Below are 20,751 nucleotides of genomic sequence, written 5' to 3'. Positions count from 1 at the left end.
TGATTATATGTCCGTATTACATTGTATATCCCTGTATGTTGTGGTCGTTCTGGTGCTTATCTAATAGTTTTTTAAAACTATAGATGCCCCCCGCTGAGACCACCACCTGTGGAAGGGTATTCCACATCCTTGCCGCTCTTACAGTAAAGAACCCTCTACGACCGACCATTCTCCTGTTATTCTTAAACATATTCCTCGCTCTTCAGAATAGATTTATCTATAGGTAATAATTTGTCGGTCCCACTTATAGCTAATGTATACTATGCTCTGAGAGGCGTTTTGGACCAATCTCCGCTGGTGGCGCAGCTTCAGGCTAAACGGCTTACTACTCTAATTAAAGCTCTCTGGAAGTTGAATGCTTTCTGGTTAAATTGTTTCCCCATCATGTTCCTATTGAACAAAAGCTTACAGAATTCTTCTCTGTACATAACCACTTTCCAGATTTACTGATACAATGGGAAGCATTCCAAGAGTTTTCTTAGAGGAGTTGTTGTCTCAGAGATCACAGCGGTACAAAACTCCACTATAGATCATGAAACCCAGGTAGCCCAGATGACCTTTCAGGCTCAACGAAAGAAGCCTGGCATTCAGCACTGGATTCTCTTGTCCATTTGGCAAATTCTGGTGCTGGCAGCACTGCTTAGGTACTGCTGAGATATTTATCAATACAAAACTATTTTCTATTTACTATTATATGTAAAAACAATTTGTTGTATATTTGTATACATTGCCACTTCTTGGTACATGTTGACTGATTCACCTTGATGAATGTCACATTTATCGCTTTGCAAATATGCCCTTTGTGTAGTATTTGGTCCTGCAGGATTAACTTTACTAAGAGAAAAAACTTTTTGGTGTTGTTTTCTATCTGGGATCCTTAATTTATAGCATAAAAGCATGAGCCAGCCTCTCTTGCCCCTTTACCACAGAATAAGCTTTGTCAGCTGTTCTGGTGATAATTCCACTGCAGCTCTCAATCCTCTTTAGAGGACCTGAGACTTTTTGGCATTCTAAAGCAAAGCAGAATTCAGAATTTTACTCTGTATATATTTTTTTTTTGGGCGGTTATATAACCACTTCAGCCCCGGGAAGGATTTACCCACTTCCTGACCAGGCCATTTTTTTGCAATACGGCACTGCGTCGCTTTAACTGACAATTGCGCGGACATGCAACGTTGTCCCCAAACAAAATTGATGTCCTTCTTTTCCCACAAATTCATTCTTTTGGTGGTATTTGATCACCTCTGCGGTTTTTATTTTTTGCTATATAACGCACCCAATAAAAAGAAAAAAATGAAAAATTTTTTCATCAATTTAGGCCAATTTGTATTCTGCTACATATTTTTGGTTAAAAAAAAAAACAATAAGCGTATATTGATTGGTTTGCGCAAGTTATACCATCTACAAAATAGGGGATAGATTTATGGCTTTTTTATTTTTTACTAGTAATGGCGGTGAACAGTGATTTTTAGTGGGATTGCGGCGGACAGTTCAGAAACCTAACTGACATTTTTGATGCTTTTGTGGGAACCAGTGACATTATTACAGTGATCAGTGCTAAAAATATGCACTGACATTGTACTAATTGCATTGGCAGGGAAGGGGTTAAGTGTGTTTACTAGCTGTATGGGGGATAGGCTGCCTGGGACAAAACAAAGATCCATCTACCTGAATAGCAGAAAGGCAGGATCTGTGTGTCATGCCCTGACAGAACGGAGATCTGCCTTGTTTACTTTGGCAGATCTCCGTTATGTCACAGTGGGGAACGACCTGCTGATTGTCTCCCCTGCTGACCAATCGGCGCACGCAGATCACTGTGTTTGAACCCGACGTACACCTACGTTGATTTGCGCAGCCGAGCCAACCTGCCGCAGTATAACTGCGGCGGCTGGTCGGCAAGCGGTTAATTGTTCATACTAATTAGAAAAATGACAATATATTTTCTTTGCAATGTTGAGTGAAACACAGACATCAAAGTGATTACAATGTCAAGGGTTACTAAGGCCGGCCAGACATGGCTCAGCCGTTAACCACTTCCCATCTGAGCCAATTCTGGCACTTCGCTCCTACATGTAAAAATCATTTATATATATGTATGTGTGTGTGTGTGTGTGTGTGTGTATATATATATATATATATATATATATATATATATATAGCCAGCGGCTCTAATAGGCTTCAAAAAAGGGTAGGTTTCGAAGCACAGAGCACTGCGCTCCGAGCCCACCCAGTTGTGTGACATAAGTGAATGAGTATTCGCTATTGCCACACTGATCCTCCTCCCGGCCAATCAGGAAGCGGGTCTTGAGACTGAAAGCAAGGGCAATTCTATTGGACACCTAGGAGGAGGAAAGAGACTTACGGTGAAAGCCGCCGCGATGCAGAAGAGGAGAGGACACAAGCGCTGCCCACCCGCAGCCTAGATGGGGTAAGTGTTTGCCGCCCCCCCCCCCCCCCCCCCACTGATGGGTACACACAGACCGCAATAAAAACCTGACAGTGGTACTAACCCCTCACCCCTCTATCCAAATCTAAAAAAACTAAACTTAGCCTTTTAGTTATACTTTAGTTTTATACCCACTTTTGTTTTCTATATTCAGCTCTTCAGGTTACGTTTTTGGTTTGACTTTCTTCTTTGCGCTCCTTTTTTTCTTTCCTTGTTTTCTCTCTTTTTTCTCTTTCTTGGTCTCTCTGTGTTTCTCCTATCTTCTCGTTTCATTGCTGTGTCATCACAATTTTGCTTCATGCCAGTATATAGATTTAAAAAAAGTATGTTGGTAACGTGCTATGAGTCAGACTGAAAGGCTGTATTTCCTGTCCCGAATGCCAAACTCTGCACTGGTGTTACATTTGCTGTTACTATCCTGAACTTGGCACCTTATACTGTTTTTCTCTTTACTGGATGTTGGAGTTGTGTTTTTTAACTTCAGAAAGGTCAGTTGGTGAAGAAGGTCCTATGCGGTCATCTTAGTTGCTCACATTTTAGATTTTACTCTTTGAAATTGAATGTGGGGTTCATAAGAGCTTCCTCCAACTTTTGAGGGCAAGTCTGCGTTTGATAGGACAGAAAGAGACTATCACCAGATATACTTTCAGGAACCTCTAAGGAAAGTAACGATTTGTGTGGTTTAGCATATGAAATCAATCTGTTGCATTAATGGAAATGTCCGGGTGGCTGCACACCAAACTGAGATCCAAACGCCTTTATTCACATAAAACCATGAAGAACATGAGGAGCACTACATGTGCAAGCAAGAGAGACATGGCTGGGATTGGGCGAGCACCCTGCAGTAAGGAGATCATACTGCTGGAGCCGGCTCACCTGTGAGCAGCGTGGACCTCTTGTCAATCTGTTACATAGTTGTCTGCATTGGATGACATTTGTCTTTAATTGTCACTGTTTATCTTTGTATTGGTTTCTGAACAGTGTGATCTAAGGACCTAATAGCCAAGGCTGGTCATACACTATTTTTTTCCCTCAGCCAGCAAGGTGAACAAGGTAGTCGAAGGAATCCTGCCCAACCAGGACAATGTATTCTAAAAGCGGCAACAGCCACTGTCAGAATACACTGACTGTAGCCACTGAGCATACAAAAACTTTCCAGTATGTCTCTTCAGCAGAAGTTGATCAAACAATCAACTTCTGTTGAGTGAAGTAGGCCATACACTGATCAAAATTTGGCCAATCCCTTCCAGACCATCCCAATTTCGATCAGAGTCTTGCCAGCTAAAGAATTAATGTAAGTCTACCACCACATAAAATATTAAATAATAATTTTCCTTCTGTCTCTTTATAGATCTTGTTTTGCCTCATGTTCTAATGCTGTGTATAGAAAACTACCCATGTTTTTCCTGTTATGACATTGTGTTCTCTCTTCTGTGCACACAGCTATGGCTCCATCTACTCCAGGCCCAGTCCAGGTTGTTATAGTACAAAAGGATGATCATTCGTTTCAGCTGGATGAAGAGGCTTTGGCTTCTGTTCTTCTTCAGGAACACATTCGTGATCTGGACGTAGTTGTTGTATCTGTGGCTGGTGCGTTTCGTAAAGGAAAGTCTTTCTTGCTTGACTTTATGCTGAGGTTTATGTACCACCAGGTAATGCTTCTAGCTTTGTGTGTGTGATATGTACAGTATCTCACAAAAGTGAGAACACCCCTCACATTTTTGTAAATATTTTTTTATAAGAGCTGCACAATTCTGGCCAAAATGAGAATCACTATTTTTTTGCTTAGAATAAAAAGATCACGATTCTCGCGACGAAAAATCTTTCACATTATACAAAAAAATGGGCCAACTTTACTGGTTAGTTTTTTTTTAATTAATTAAAGTAATTTTTTTTTTTTAAATTGCATTTGAAAGACCGCTGCGCAAATACAGTGTGACATAAAATATTGCAACAACCACCATTTTATTTTCTAGGGGGTGTCTACTAAAAATATATATATAATGTTTGGGGGTTCTAAGTAATTTTCTAGCAAAAAAAAAATATTTTAACTTGAAACCAACAAATGTCAGAAAAAGGTTTAGTGTTTAAGTGGTTAAACTTTTTTCACTTACACACAGTCTATTCCATTGACAAATTGTTACAATGTTTATACTTAAGTTCAACTGATAAAGAATGTTTTGATTCTTGGCAGACTGCCTAGTTTTTCTCTTTTCTTTTGAGGGCTGTGGCTTCAGAAGAGCAGAGAGAATTATTTGCATAGAAAGAATTGTGAAACACTTTAGTCAAGATCGCGATAACGATTCTTGACGATTAGTTGTGCAGCTCTACTTTTTATGTTAAAACACTGAAGAAATTACACTTTGCTACAATATAAAGTAGTGAGTGTACATCTTGTATAACAGTGTAAATTTGCTGTTCCCTCAAAATAACTCAACACACAGCCATTAATGTCTAAACCGCTGGCAACAAAAGTGAGTACACCCCTAAGTGAAAAGGTCCAAATCGGGCCCAATTAGCCATTTTCCCTCCCCGGTGTCATGTGACTCGTTAGTGTTACAAGGTCTCAGGTGTGAATGGGGAGCAGATGTGTTAAATTTGATATCGTTCTCACTCTTACTGGTCACTGGAAGTTCAACATGGCACCTCATGGCAAAGAACTCTCTGAGGATCTGAAAAAAAGAATTGTTGCTCAACATAAAGATGGCTTAGGGTATAAGAAGATTGCCAAGACCCCTAAACTGAGGTGCAGCACGGTGGCCAAGACCATACAGCGGTTTACCAGGACAGGTTCCACTCAGAACAGGCCTCGCCATGGTCGACCAAAGCAGTTGAGGGCACATGCTCAGCGTCATATCCAGAGGTTGTCTTTGGGAAATAGACATATGAGTGCTGCCAGCATTGCTGCAGAGGTTGAAGGGCTGGGGGGTCAGCCTGTCAGTGCTCAGACAATACGCCGCACACTGCATCAAATTGGTCTGCATGGCCGTTGTCCCAGAAGGAAGCCTCTTCTGAAGATGATGCATATGCCCGCAAACAGTTTGCTGAAGACAAGCAGACTAAAGACTTCCAGGATTACTGGAACCATGTCCTGTGGTCTGATGAGACGAAGATAAACTTTGTTGGTTCAGATGGTGTCAAGCGTGTGTGGCGGCAACTAGGTGAGGTGTACAAAGACAAGTGTGTCTTGCCTACAGTCTAGAATGGTGGTGGGAGTGTCATGGTCTGGGGCTGCATGAGTGCTGCCGTCACTGGGGAGCTACAGTTCATTGAGGGAACCATGAATGCCAACATGTACTGTGACATACTGAAGCAGAGCATGATCCCCTCCCTTCAGAGACTAGGCTGCAGGGCAGTATTCCAACATAACTACTCCAAACACACCTCCAAGACGACCACTGCCTTGTTAAAGAAGCTGAGGGTAAAGGTGATAGACTGGCCATGCATGTCTCCAAATCTAAATCCTATTGAGCATCTGTGAGGCATCCTCAAACGGAAGGTAGAGGAGAGTAAGGTCTCTAACATCCACCAGCTCAGTGATGTCATCATGGAGGAGTGGAAGAGGACTCCAGTGACAACCTGTGAAGCTCTGGTGAACTTCATGCCCGAGAGGGTTAAGGCAGTGCTGGGAAATAATGGTGGCCACACAAAATATTAACACTTTGGCCCCAATTTGGACATTTTCACTTAGGGGTGTACATGCTTATGTTGCAAGCGGTTTAGACATTAATGGCTGTGTGTTGAGTTATTTTGAGGGGACAGCAAATTTACACTGTTATGCAAGCTGTACTCGCAGTACTTTACATTTGTAGCAAAGTGTAATTTCTTCAGTGTTGTCACATGAAAAGATATAATAAAATATTTACAAAAATGTGAGGGGTGTACTCACTTTTGTGAGCTACTGTATGTCATCAATTAAAAAAAAATTGCACTTATCTATACTGTGTACCTTTACAGAAGGAAGGCAATCGTAGGAACTGGGTAGGAGAGGATAATGAACCGCTCACAGGCTTTTCTTGGAAAGGGGGGTCCGAACCTGATACCACTGGCATTCAAATCTGGAATGAGGTCTTCACCATGAAAAAGCCGGATGGTAAAGAGGTAAGAGAACTCATTCTGCTATCAACTGTGTTTGCTGCTTCTGCTTAGGGATAATATAGTGTTATCATGAAGACGATACCTTTTCATTTGATTGTAGGTTTATTTAACCTTTATGTTTTTACTTCTGTTAATTAGGTTGCTGTTGTCCTAATGGACACGCAGGGGGCATTTGACAGCCAGTCCACAGTTAAGGATTGTGCCACTATTTTTGCTCTCAGCACTATGACCAGCTCTATTCAGGTAAGCTGATCACAGTTTATGATGTCTATTAGGTGTGGGTTTATAACTATTTTGCCCAACCATCCAGTTTTTTTTTATAAATTGGGAAAAAAAATAAAAATTGTCAAAGTTATACATTAACTTTCCAAAAGAAGCACTCTCATACACAATAATCCTTGCCCAATTATCATAAGCAATGTGCAAATCATTTGTTCTACTTGCAAAGATTAGGCATTAGACAATCATTTGGCTGATTCCAGATGAAAGTCCCCTGAGGTTTTTGCTGATAACACACTTGGAGACCACGTGGGTAAATGGGAGCAGGCAGGTAAAAAGGCTATTCAAAGTGCATCTGAAGCAAAGTTTTTGTTTTATTAATTTTAGTTTTGGATAGAGCATTGATGGGTTAGAACTGCTGTCATATTTTTAATTTAGGTAAATATTTGCAGCACCAACAAAAAAAAAAACCCTCCCCCCAAAAAGTTAAAATAGCCGTTATATGTGAATCAGTAACAAAGGGTGATAAAAAAACGTAACAACAATTATTTTCACAAATAACTTGCACCAAACTATAAAAAGAGTAATCAAAGATATATCACAGTCTCCAGTTAAATTGTCTACAGTATTATGGATGAGCATTGCATTCCCCCTCCCATAGGGCAGAATGTAGTGGTCTACAAAAAGATGGCAGTAGATGGACAAAAATGCATTGGTTGGAGCTTACATGCTGAAATCATGCAGCTGCTTACTTCGGTCTACAGCAGGCCTTGATGTAAGTGTGATGTAAGTGTGCAGCAGTACATAATGTATTCACTTAATGACGCATTGATTTTATAGCGGTTTTATCTTGAATGACTTTTAATGATCAATAAACTAAACTGCACTATGACCAGCCTTGGTTTTCTCCAGGGTGGATTTGATTTAAATCAACTCAATTTAAATCATAATTTTTAAAGAGCAAAGGTCATCTCTGTCCCACAGCAGCTCCTCCTCTGACCTGCTGTTGATTCACCGGCAGTCCCATTCACTTTAATGGTAGAGCTGATGATGCAGCAGTGACACAACAAGGTGAGGGACCTGCCGGCAGCAGGTGAGAGGATGCCCACTAACAGGCGCTGCCATGATGGATCTGAAATGACAGGTGCTCTTTAAATGTAATGTACTCATTCTTTCTGGTAGTTAGAATCTTTAATATTTGCAAACAAAATTAAGTTTTCCTATTTAGAATAATAAGCTGTCAGATTAGTCACAACAGCGATATCAGAACCGATTTTATGTTAATAGGTTTAGTTTGTAGTATACATAGATTTGCAAAACAATGGGATAAAAAATATGCCTGAACTTTGTTTTATCTCATGGTTACTGTGAAATTGTGTGAATGCATTAATGCAGTGCATGTTATCTCAGTTTGCAGAGCAGATTCATTGAATGAGTTTATCAAAAATGTAAATATTGCAGAATATACAGCCTCATGCTACATAAATAAGCTCCATTTCATGCTGAATAAACTAAATTATTAATGTATCTTAAATAGAAAACTATCTTTAAATAGATTTTTACTCCAAAGGCATTTTATTAAAATAAAATAAATTTTATAAAAATAAAAAAAAAATCTGATTTAAATAAAACAAAATCAGATTTTCTTTTTAAAAATCATTGATTTTTATCCACCCTGGTTTGCTCCTTTTGGTGAGCTTTATTCAATACAGCTTGGAGCGGCATCCTTTCTTGGGTTTTAAAATCCCCTAGGGAAGAGACGATGGATGAGCACCAACAAGAGTCACATTTGATTGTACTATACTGGCTACTTTTATTTTTTAGCATTTTTGTTGTTTGTTGCTGAGAGCACATACACTGGAGGTTTTATAACTAATTAGGATTGAATAGTGGATGATTGAGCTATCTATGGCCTTTATTTGTGAAAAAAAAAAAAACATTTTTGTTACATTTTTGATCACCTTTTGTTGTTGATTCTCATGAATAATGGATATTTTGATTTTTTTTTGTGGGTTTTTCGGAGCTGCAAATATTTACCTATATTAGATGCTATAGAATCTGTATATCAGCCTCTCATTTTGCAAGCTGCCTAATAATACCATAGCGCAGGACAAATTTGATTATTTGCCTGTTTTTTTTTTTTTTAATCCCTCTCACTATCCATTGTGTTTGTAGGATAGAAGATGAAGGGAAATCTCAATGAGACTGAGATTGGGAAAAAAATAACTTACAGGGGTTTTAACCATTTCCTGCTCTATTCAAAGTGTTAAAATGTCTTAATCGTACAGTACAGGGCACGGACTGGATATTCATAGACCCTGGGTTGTACGCTGCTAACTTCAGGTGATTGGGCACTTTCAGGTACCCCTATAACCTTATTCCATTCCATGGGACCCCTGTTTTTTGGACCTCTTTTCCCTTATGGAGAAGTTTCTTTTCTTAAGTAGTTTATTTACTTAGAAATTCTTCATTGATTCAACTCTTCATTGACTTCTACTGTAATAATAGAAGTGGTGTACCTGGATCGGTATTATCAAATACAAAGCACACAGAGGTCCTGGGAAGGAATAATGAACAGTTCCTAATGTAGATGTGTTTCATCAACTGGCCCCATATGGGCTTTTTAAATCCTCATCAAATGGCATGAATTGGTATCAATAGGATTGTGTGATAGGGATTGGAATAACACATCAATTATATCAATATATAGTCCTATTGTCCATAGGGTAAAAAGCAATCATGTCACTACGAAGCAGTCATATATCCAAAAATTGTCCACTTTATTGAAAAACGTAAACTTTAAAACATAACTTGAGCCATAAGCATATCCTCATCCAAGGACTCAATGTCATAGGAACTTAGTATGAGCTTACATGATCCCTGGGAACTCTGTGGTGTGTGTTATAGCCTTATGGATGGTGCAGAATGCGATAGCCCCCTTCCAGGGTGGCCACTCTTGTGGGGAAACTCGCCAGCCAAACTTACCGGCAGGAAGCTCCAAAAAACTGCGTGAGAGGTTGTAAAACCCAGATGTACTCACCAGGACCACATCACCTGAAGTTACATATTAGGACTTGCATCACTTAATGCCCTATCACCGGAAGTCACGTGCTGTTGGCTATCTGGAGGATGAATGGGATTAGCAGCCATTAGCGATAATCACAGGTAAAAACCAGCATGCTGGTTGTACCAAAGTTAATCGATCAGCTTGGTACATTCAGCCTGCCCATACACTGTTCGAATCTCGGCTGGTTCAGCAGGAACCAGCCGAGATTCGAACCGTGTATGGCCTGCTAGAGTTTTTTACTCACTGTATCCCTCAATTGATGATAGAGAAAATAGGATTTTTACACAGCGTAAAATCCTTTCCTCTGAGTTCATTGAGTGACATATCTCTAGCCTCATATGCTATTGTTTAGTAGACTGCTTGCTACAACTGAGCAGGTGGGAGTGTTCATTGCTTCAAGGGGGCTCACCTTCAATTTTCTATGTGCCTAGTGTTCATTTATCATTTAGGCACCTGTGTAACCCTAGGTTTCTGACTAGTAGACTGTGTCGCTCATTGGACTCTGAGAAAAGGATGTTACATTGAGTACAGAAATCCTATTTTTTTATTTTATGCCTCTCATTTATCATTTTACATTATTTATTTTTTTATCATCATTACAGATCTATAATTTATCCCAAAATATACAAGAGGATGATCTTCAACAGCTGCAGGTGAGTGTATCATAATACTCTTTTTGTGTTTTTTTTTTTATGTTCAGTCAGTAAAAGAAATCTCCTTTTGGATAGTGTTTCCCAACTTCAAGAGACTATGTTGCTAAACTGAGTTTGTAAAAGAAAGTGATACTCAAGCCTCGTTTTTTTTTTTTGTTTTTTTTCTTTAAAAATAACAAACATGTTCTACTTACCGGCCCTGTGCAGTGGATTTGCACAGAGCAGCCCAGATCCTCCTCTTCTCGGGTCTCTCGTTGGTGCTCCTGGCCCCTCCCTCCTGTTGAGTGCCCCCACAGCAAGCAGCTTGCTATGGGGACACCCGAGCCGCAGCTCTGTGTATCCATTCAGACACAGAGCCACGGTTTGGCCCTGCCCCCTTTCTCTCCTCATCGGCTAACTGACTTTGATTGACAGCAGCGGGAGCCAATGGCGCCGCTGCTGTGTCTCAGCCAATCAGGAGGGAGAGTCCTGGACGGCCAAGGCACTCGTGCAACATTGCTGGATAGAGATGGGCTTAGGTAAGTATTAGGGTGGCTGTTGCACACACAAGGTTTTTTTTATCATAATGCATAGAATGCATTACGATAAAAAACTTTCTGCTTTTACAACCACTTTAAAGCTGTTCCTATAAAGGAGATAGGGGATGCCTGCCTACTCTGACAAACACTGCTCAACTGAACAAAAATCGCGTCCTCCCCAAAAAATCTTTTTCTCGTCCCTACACAGTAGAGGTCAGCGGAACTCAATAGAACAGTTTTGGGTCCCTTTCACACATGCGGATCGTTTTTCATCAGTTCAGTCACATTAAAAAAAAAAAAAAACAGATGACCCGTGTGTCCATCAGTTTTTTACATCCACCAGCTAGACAGCTAGAGTCCTTAACCACGTGAGACCCACAGTCATTTTTCATGTAAAAACTGACCGTTTGTCTGTTTTTTACATCTGTTTTTTCCGTCCGATCTGTTTTTTATTAACATAGGGCTTTGATCCGGTCCAAAAAATGGATGTTGATGAAAGCGGATGTAACTGGATCAACATCCATTTACATCCGTTTTTCTATAGAGATGCATTGATATCTGTTTTTTGTCCCTCAACGGATGGATGAAAAACGGACAAACGCCGCATGTGTGAAAGGGGCTTTCGTTTTTGCTGTCAGTCAGCTTTTATTTACAATTTCAGTTTACCAGCAGTTACTTTAACCACTTCAGCTCTGGAAGGTTTTTTTCACACAAATAGAGCTTTCTTTTGGTGGTATTTGATCATCACTGGGTTTTTTATTTTTTGTGATATCAATGAAAAAAGACAGAAAATTTTGAAAAAAATATATATATATTTAATACTTTCTGTAATAAAACATATCCAATAAAATCAAATTTCATCATAAATTTAGGCCAACATGTATTCTGCTCTGTTTTTTGGTAAAAAAAAAATCCCAATAAGCGTATTAATTGGTTTGTCTGAAAGTTAGAGCGTCTATAAACTATAGTATATACATTTGAAAGTTGATCAGTTGTAATGTACTGACGGTGTGTCTAATTTCTTGAGGCCTTAAAGTGTTAGGACTGTACAAATTGCCCCCAATTGAACCATTTTTGGAAAATAGACCATGTAAGGCATTTAGTAAGAGGCATAGCGAGTTTTATGAATTTGTAATTTTTTTTTGTTACAATTTTTTTGAAAATGAACACATTGAATACATTTTTTCTTTTTTTACATACTGTCATCAGGGCTGTACAGTGTCATCATATGACTGATGTGGCGGTGATCAGGGACACTGATTGATGACAGAATGTTTGAATAAAAATTTCCATTTTTTTTCTTTTAACATTTTATTTTCGCTATTTATTTTTTACATAATTTCATCCTTAATTTACTGTATATGGCTGCCTTAATTTCCATGAAAAATAATGTGTTATTAGATATGAAAAATTGAGCAAAGAAATACAAAACTGAGACTTTAACATATAGTGGTTTACTGAGTGAAGCATATTAATAAGGTTTAGAAAAATTCAAGATCTAAAGATTCATGTTTTTTGCTTTCTCTTGCCATTCTTCAGCTTTTTACTGAATATGGACGACTGGCTATGGATGAGATCTTCTTGAAGCCCTTTCAAGTAAGAAATGAGCAAGATGGAAATCTGAGCTTGAATAGTTTTGCAATACGTAATATTATTGCTAGCAGAGGTGTGCCTGTTCAAAAACGATAAGAATTGGGATATTATAAATGGTGTTGATGAACTGTTAAGCCAGGTTTTCCAGCATGCACAGCCGAATCTCAGCCGTTTTTTTTTTTTTTAAAACAAGTTTTTATTGCCATATGCATAAAGATAGTACAGTTCACCAATGCAAGAACATATAGTTGAGTACATACATTTCAGGAAAAGGAGAAGTATTCCATATATGCATTCACAGGTTAGCCTATCTACAGTGCCCTAAAAAAGTATTCATACCCCTTGAAATTTTTTTTTTTTTTTTTAAACAGAAAACATGTTTATTGTTGTCAAAAAACATCATACAAATAAAATACTTGTCATACCATCAGCAGAAAAGGTAATGGACAATGTATATATTCAAGCATACATTTCCGGCGTTATCTTTATAGACCTAGGAAGGTGTAGATATATACATAACTAGGACATTGTATCTAGATTAGGCATTTACATTGTGCTCTTTATATTAATCTAGACATCTCCCCGAGACACGATCTTATAACAGTCAATACATTAGCCTTCCCCATCTTACAGATATCTACTAACAATCATGTAGCACAGGTATTGGTATTGGCTAGCCATGTGCCCCATATCTTATGATACTTTTTTGGGCATCCCCTGTGTATATAGAGTACTTTTTTATATGGCAGGGTCACGTTTACTTCCCTCAGCCAGTCCTGGACAGTAGGAGAAGTGGTTCTCATCCAATTTTTGGCGATTAATTTTCTAGCACTAAACAGTGTTTCACTAAGGAGTGTAGCCATAGGCCTGGACATGGTGTCTGGGAGCAAACCCAGTAAGCACGGCCTGGGGTCTAGTTGTAGTGGTGAACCCATATGGTCATGGAGGAATTTTATAATCTGTGTCCAGTAGTCAGTTATCACTGGGCATGACCAGATCAAATGGAAAAAGGAACATGGAGTGCCCAGACATCTTGGGCAATTTAGATTTTGGTTTGGGGAAAATTTGGCTATTCTGACGGGCGTAAGGTAGGATTTATGAACTATGTATAGTTGAGTCAGGCGTTCAGATAATTTAGGTGAGGTTTTCCGTACATTTTCCAGGATATTTTCCCAATCAGTGTCATCTATTTGGCCTATGTCCGCCTCCCATCTGATTCTTGCTGTGTCTACTATTCTGGCAGTTGTTCTAGTGCGTAGTGCGGTATACAGAGTGGATATAAGTTTTTCTGGAGAGGAACCTGTGATTACGTCTACCAATGGGAGCATTTGTGGGTTGGGAAAGCCATTTACAAATTGTGTCTGAAGCGCGTGTTTCAGTTGCAAGTAACTAAATTGCATATTAGAGGGAAGGTCGAATTCTTCACAGAGTGTTTGGAAGTGTCTTACCCCGAATATAGTAATAACCTAGAAAAGGAACACTATCCCCTTAGCAGCCCACCTAGTGGCCCCAGGTAAGGACAGCAGTTCCCTCAAAAGGGGATTGTGCCATAAGGGTGTATGTGAATGAAAAAAGTCAGCACCAGACATTTTAAACGCTTTTTCCCATATGTGGCGATGCTGAAGCAGCAGTGCGTGCTGTTCTGTATTTGTCCGTTTCCTACTCCCTTTCCTAAATAGGACTTGTAGTGGGGAATACATATCATTATTTGGTCTTTCACATACCAGTGTTTGGTATCTAAGTTCATCGGTCTTATGAATATGGTAAAAATGTGAAAGCTGCGCAGCTATGTAGTAGGTATATAGGTCTGGTATGGCCGCTCCTCCTGACGAGGTTGGGTTTTTAATCGTGTTTCAAGCCAGTTTGTGTCTATTGGACCCTCATATGAATGAGTTGATGATTTGGTCCATCATTTTAAAAAACTCTAGTGGGATTAGTACCGGGGAGTTCCAAAACATATATAAAAATTTTGGCAGAAGTACCATTTTAAATAAATTTAATTCTCCCCATTACTCCTAAGGGAAGCCTTGCCCAGGATTGTGTACGAGACTTTAGAAAGGGAAAGAGTGGTTCGATGTTGTTGACTACATATTCAAGGGGGTCTCTTGTAATTGTCACTCCAAAATATTTGATAGTGGCAACTCTTTGTAACGGGAGGGAGGCCGCACTAAAGGAGGGAGGTGAGAGGTCAAGAGGGAGAATCTGTGATTTGGACCAATTCATGCTTAATCCCGAATGTTTCCATACCCCTTGAAATTTTACTCATTTTGTCATGTTACAACCAATAGGGCTGCATATATTTGGAAGGTCAAAGGTATCTGCAATGAATTGAGTAACCAGGGACCACAATGGGCGAATTCTATTGCATTCCCACACCATATGCAAAAAGGAGCCCTCAGTCAATAAACACTTATGACACAGAGGGGTGTCTCTTCTCCCCATTTTGAACAGGCGCAGAGGTGTGTAATACATTTGATGCAGGTACCTTGGCTGGATCATTTTGCAGATTGGACTGTGTCTATATAAGAAATAAGTACTTGTTCCTCCCATAATTCAGCTGTGAGCTCTGGAACTATTATACACCATCTCTCCCTAGTCTTCTGATTGTGCCTACCTTCCACCCATGTCAGTGTGGTATAATAGCTAGATATTAGTTTATTATGTTCAGATCTCAGTAGGAGCTTTTCCAAGCTAGTATGGCTGTTTTTTTTTTTAACCGGACGTTGTCTCCCCACATACGGAACTTTAGAGTTAAAAGTGAGGAATGCAGAGGACATCAGTGTGGGCAGTATGTGCAGGAGAAGAGAGCCGGGGGTATGACATTGGGCAGTATGTGCAAGAGAAAAATTATGAGTATGATGGTGAAGTTTGCAAAAATTTGCTCTAAGGGTGATAGGAAGAATAGTAGCGTGAAAGAGCAGACACTGGTGTGTATGGTGCTGGCTAGAAACGGTGATCGGTGACACCTGGACAGTGACGCCTGTCAGGAGGTAAGGCAGCAAGGGAGAAATGTCTCTGCAAAGTGTGAGGGAGTCAGGGAAGGCTTGCGGGGGGTGAGGCAGCTGGGTATGGATGTATATCAGTGTGGGAGGAGGGGAAATGTCTCAGAAGGGGGAAAATGATGTCTTGTGGGGTTGGGTGGCCTCTCAGCAAGATGGGAGTTTGGGTGGGGGGAGCAATATCTGTTAGTGGGGGAGGAGAGGTAGTCATGGAGGGGGATGTCTTTGGGAATGGGGCTAAAGCGACCAGGGAGGGATGTCTGTTCGCAGAGGAGAAGAGGTGGTCAGGGAGAAATGCCTGTTTGGTTGAGGAGTAAGGGGAGAAGTGGCCAGGGTTTACTGTTATCACACTCAAAAAACAATCTACCTATCTCAGAGCAAGCCCTAATCTGTCAATAATGTGGCAGTCCCTGGCTTTCTCTCAGATCTCCCAATCAAAATATGCCAGCATGCAGCATGGTGTATCCAGAGAGACATAGCTGCTCCCAGTGTGTACTAGTGCTTGGTGTACCTTTTAAAAAAAAAATTATGTCCTGTATCACATGAAAAGTGGTCTGTGATAAGACATTTAATGCCTTCCCTTAACAAGTAGTCCATTTCATCTTTGTTTACAATTTTTGGTGGACTGAAGTGAACAAAGTGGAGAACCTATTCTGTATTGTTCCCCTAAAATGCTACATTTTACCAGCAGGTGGCACTGCAGGTTAAACCTGTGATTGTAGCATTCCCTGAGCCCAGTAGGACGTATAAACATACCTCAATTGTAGTTGTAAAATAGGGGTCAGCAGGGAAGAGAACAGGGGTCTCAAGGGCAGAGGACAGGGACCAGCAGGGCATTGTACAGTGGGCAGCAGGGAAGTATACAGGAGTAAGCAGGGCATAGAGTCATGTTGTAAAGTGCTGCACAAACTGTTGGCACTATATAAATCATTTATAATAATAATCATAATCAAGCTCCCAGGGCAAAGATGACCAACTGAAAGCCCCAGCAGTAATCGGCACTCTCACCCCCTAAATTTACATACCTTTTGCAAACCAAAATTCTCCCCAAAACAAAAATTCCCCCTCTCAAAATTACCCTCCCAGCACAAAGCTAGTAGTAGAGGCACTGTTCTGACAGGAGGGGGGGAGAGCACAACACAGCCCACATCTCCTCCTTGATATACTTGATCAAAGTAATCAGAAATGCAATTGACATTTAAGAAAGGGTAAATAAGCAGTTGCAGCCCCTGTATTTTAGTTTTTTTTTCTTTGACCTTTATCTTATTCACAGTTCTTTCTGTGTACCTGGCAGGTCCATCTGATCCTGTTGGCACACTAAAAAGAGTCATGAATCGAAATTTGACTGGTTCAGATTCAAATGTGTGGGTGAGGGGGATCAGTTCAGTTTTTTTTCATCCAGCTCTCTGGCTGAACTTAAAAACTGAACCGTGTATAATCCATCAATCAACTTTTGTACAACCAGCCTGTGGAAAATTTTCTCTGATCAGCACCGGCGGTGAAGGTTTTCCCGCTGTCTGCATACAATGGCGCAGAGTGAGGCATTTCCCCCATCCACACACTCGATGGGGTAATAAAGTCACTTTCTTTCCTTCAACCCACTGGTTAAATTTAAAAAAAAAAACGACTCATGTATGGCCAGCTTGTATGTGGTTCGAAGGTCCCTGCTGAACCAGCAGAGATTCGAACCATGTATGGGCAACTTGGGTATGATCAACTTGGGTACAACCAGCCTGTCCGATATATCCGTTTGCAATAATCGTGTGTTCTCCTGGCCAGGAGAGCTGAATGACTGTGTACTAGTTCCGTGGACCCTATGAAAGATGCAGTGGCGGCTGGTGGTATATTTTTTGGGGGGGGGCGGCAAACAATCCACCCGCACTAGCAACACTTTGGTATGTAACATAGAGGATTCACTTCAACAAAAGAGACTCTTTGGTATCTAACATATAGAATACGCTTAAAAAAAATTTGCGTGTTACATTTATGTCAAGGTTTTTTATGTTTTTGTTTTTTGTTTTTTTTTTTTGTTTTTAAACAGACCCTTATGTTTTTGGTTAGAGATTGGAGCTTTCCTTATGAATATCCATATGGAGCAGAAGGAGGTGCAAAGTTCCTAGAGAAGAGGCTGAGGGTATGTGCACTGTCTGTTGTCAGCTGATCTTCAGTATAACCGTTCGTCCAACATCTAACTGAGAGTTCTTCATTTTTTTTAAAAAAGCAATTGATCAAATTATCTTTATTTTTTTTTTTTTGAACGCTGATTTGTATCATTTTTGTCATTGACTACACTGTTTTTAATTCATTTTTTTCTTTTTCAAGAGTTTTTTTTATATACAACATAACACCAAATTTCATAAAAGTACAATTGTATTCATAAACAATATAAAATCCAGTATTTAAAATTGTAATTCCAAAAGGTTTGGGTATACTAGTAACAAACTAGACATGTCAGCTTCTATGTACGCATTTCCCAACAAAATTTTTTAAGCTTCTTTAGGACATTTGGTGAAGCTGTTTTTCCAATGACAGCTTCACCAAATGTCCTGAAGAAGCAGAAATGAATAGCGAAACACATAGACAAAGTATATTTTCACGTAAAGTAAAGGGTAAGATGTTAATTGGAGGATTGGTTACCAGCCCATTCTGCATATGGTATATTTAAGTACTGGCTATATAAAAACAAACTGTATGCCCTGTAAAAAAAATAATAATTGAGCTAATCTGTGAGGGGGGCAAAGATACTGGGAAAGTATTTTGAAGCACATCTTCCCAGATATGTTATCTAGGTCCTCCTCCCCTTTGTCGCCACAAGTACAGTTTGATTGCGCATTTGCTTTTTCCTGCAAGGACCTGTCTGAATGGATAAAGCGTGAAACATGGTTTTGGTAGACCTAGTTGTTTAAAATGTGTACATTTAAAGAGGAAGTAAACCCTCCTGCAAAAAAAAAAAAAACTAAAAACACACCCTGCAAGATAAAGGCATAATGAGCTAGTATGCATAGCATATTAGCTCATTATGAATTACTTGAGAACTAAGCCCCCGCAGCCATCCTCGTCTCCCCCTCAGGCCGCCGATATGTCGCCCGGGGCTTGCTTCCGGGTATCACGGCTCCGGCGCTGTGACTGGCCGGAGCCACGATGACGTCACTCCCGTGCATGCGTGCGGGAGCCTCCCCGAATGGCACAGTACAACTGAAGCAACGGCACGTACGTGCCATTGCTTCAGTTGACTTAAGTGCGCATGTGCCGCATGACGTCAGGACATGCACATACAGGGATGGATATCCAGTGCAGCTACAGCCTAATTATAGGCTGCGTGTAGTTTTTTAAAGTGGTTGTAAAGGGTTTACAACCACTTTAAATTGTAATGTGTATGGCCAGATACAGTGGGTTTGATTTACTAAAACTGGAGAGTGCAAAATCTGGTCAAGTTGTTCATGGTAGCCAATTAGCTTCTAACTTCAGCTTGTTCAGTTAGGCTTTGACAAAAAAAAAAATCTGGAAGTTGATTGGTTTCTATGCAGAGTTGCACCAGATTTTGCACTCTCCAGCTTTAGTAAATCAACCCCCATGTGTTTCCACAGATGAGTATTGTTGTTAGTAATAGGAGGGTTTATGAGGAAGCATGTGATTGAATTAATGCGTGATTCTGTGAAGGGAACTGGTAAAACTGAATTTTATGAAGTATCAAAAAAGGATGAATTTCTTATTAGTTATAATAGGAGGTTGAAGACTTGCCTGTTGATATGTAGCTTAGGTGCACCTAAAGCTGGCTTTTCAACATGGTCAACTTTGGAGACTCTCTCTTTTCTATGCTTAAGGATTATTCCTTTTTTTTTAAAAAGAAAGGACAGGACTTAAGCCTTAGTTGGTTCAGAAATTTTGCGGGATGTGTAGAATTGTTTTGTTACTCCTGTGCGTTAATGTTTGAGCAGATATAGGGGAGAATATTTGGGGAGTTGCAAGTCCTGATGAAGCTAGATTTGTAGAAATTAGTGCAAATGTCACAACTTTGTTCTCCAGGTGAAAGAACACCAGCATGAAGAGATCCAGAATGTACGAAAACACATTCACTCTTGTTTCACCAGCGTCAGCTGCTTCCTTCTCCCACACCCCGGTCTCAAAGTGGCAACTAGTCCTCAGTTTGATGGCCGCCTGAAAGGTCAGTCATATTGTTGCTTGTACTGGAAAGATTTTAAGAAAGATGGTTTAAACCAGTATGCAGTGGACAATTCTTTCCATTGCATACACTTTGTGGTCATGTACAGCTGTATAAAACCCACAAAGACATTGTTGCTCAGTTCACGCAGGTATTAAGTATTGATGGACCATGAAAGCATTTTTTCACACTTTTGAGACAAGATCTTAAGTTTGTCATCCTTCTACCCTGTACTGCTGTAATGACTGGTTTTTCGTATTATGAACGCCTGTCAGCTTGAACTAGACTGTCTTTTCCCCTGTGACCTCTTTCATGAACAAGGTGTTTTCATTCATAAAAATACTACTCACTGGATGTTTCTCCTCTCACATAATTTTCTGTACATTTTAAAGACGGTAATGCATATAAATTCCAGGAGATTTTGCAGTTTCTGAGCTATTTTAAATGCCTAGCCTGGTATCAACAGCCATTCCTTGGTCTCAGTTGATTAGATCATGCATCTTTCTTGTCCTAATGCTTGGTTGCACAGTAGATGAGCCTATTGGCTATGTTTATATATTTTTTTTTATTCTCAATATCATCCACATGATGTGCGGTTTGTCTATTTGCTTTAAAGTAGAACTATAGGCAAAACTATAAACAAGATTTTTTTTTTTTTTTACGCCATCTATGCCCCATTGCAGAGATTTCCCTTCACTTCCTGTCCAATAGCCAAACAGGAAGTGAAAGGAAATCCCTGCAACTTAAGGGAATTCTTTGGGGACCCCCGGGTCACCAGAACTAGTGTCCCCATTGGAAGATTTCCCCACACTTACTTTTCTGGGGACAGCCCATAAATTGGGATTTTATTTTACTTTCATGTTCAATGATAATAGTAAACGGGGCAGATAGAGAGGGTGAATCTCCTTAACGGGGGTACAGACAGCAAAAAAAACTAACAAGCGTTCCAATTCCTCTACACACTATTCAAAACTTAAAAAAAAGTTTTGCCTTTAG

At 39.9% G+C, this 20,751-nt stretch overlaps 1 protein-coding gene across 1 annotated transcript in view; it reads left to right on the top strand.

Moving 5' to 3' along the window:
* The window catches only part of ATL3 (atlastin GTPase 3), a 71,984-nt gene that overhangs the window by 35,637 nt on the left and 15,596 nt on the right, over window positions 1-20,751 (top strand). The window contains exons 2-8 of the mRNA XM_073605401.1: window positions 3,890-4,098; window positions 6,404-6,547; window positions 6,683-6,787; window positions 10,433-10,483; window positions 12,541-12,597; window positions 17,635-17,727; window positions 19,620-19,758. Of these exons, the coding sequence (XP_073461502.1) occupies window positions 3,890-4,098; window positions 6,404-6,547; window positions 6,683-6,787; window positions 10,433-10,483; window positions 12,541-12,597; window positions 17,635-17,727; window positions 19,620-19,758 (798 nt within the window). The remainder of the gene's footprint in view (window positions 1-3,889; window positions 4,099-6,403; window positions 6,548-6,682; window positions 6,788-10,432; window positions 10,484-12,540; window positions 12,598-17,634; window positions 17,728-19,619; window positions 19,759-20,751) is intronic.

Source organism: Aquarana catesbeiana, linkage group LG11 (genome assembly GCF_042186555.1).
Source record: "Aquarana catesbeiana isolate 2022-GZ linkage group LG11, ASM4218655v1, whole genome shotgun sequence".
NCBI lineage: Eukaryota > Metazoa > Chordata > Amphibia > Anura > Ranidae > Aquarana > Aquarana catesbeiana.
Note: the sequence above shows the minus strand (reverse complement) of the source record. Positions and strands in the feature narration are given on the sequence as shown.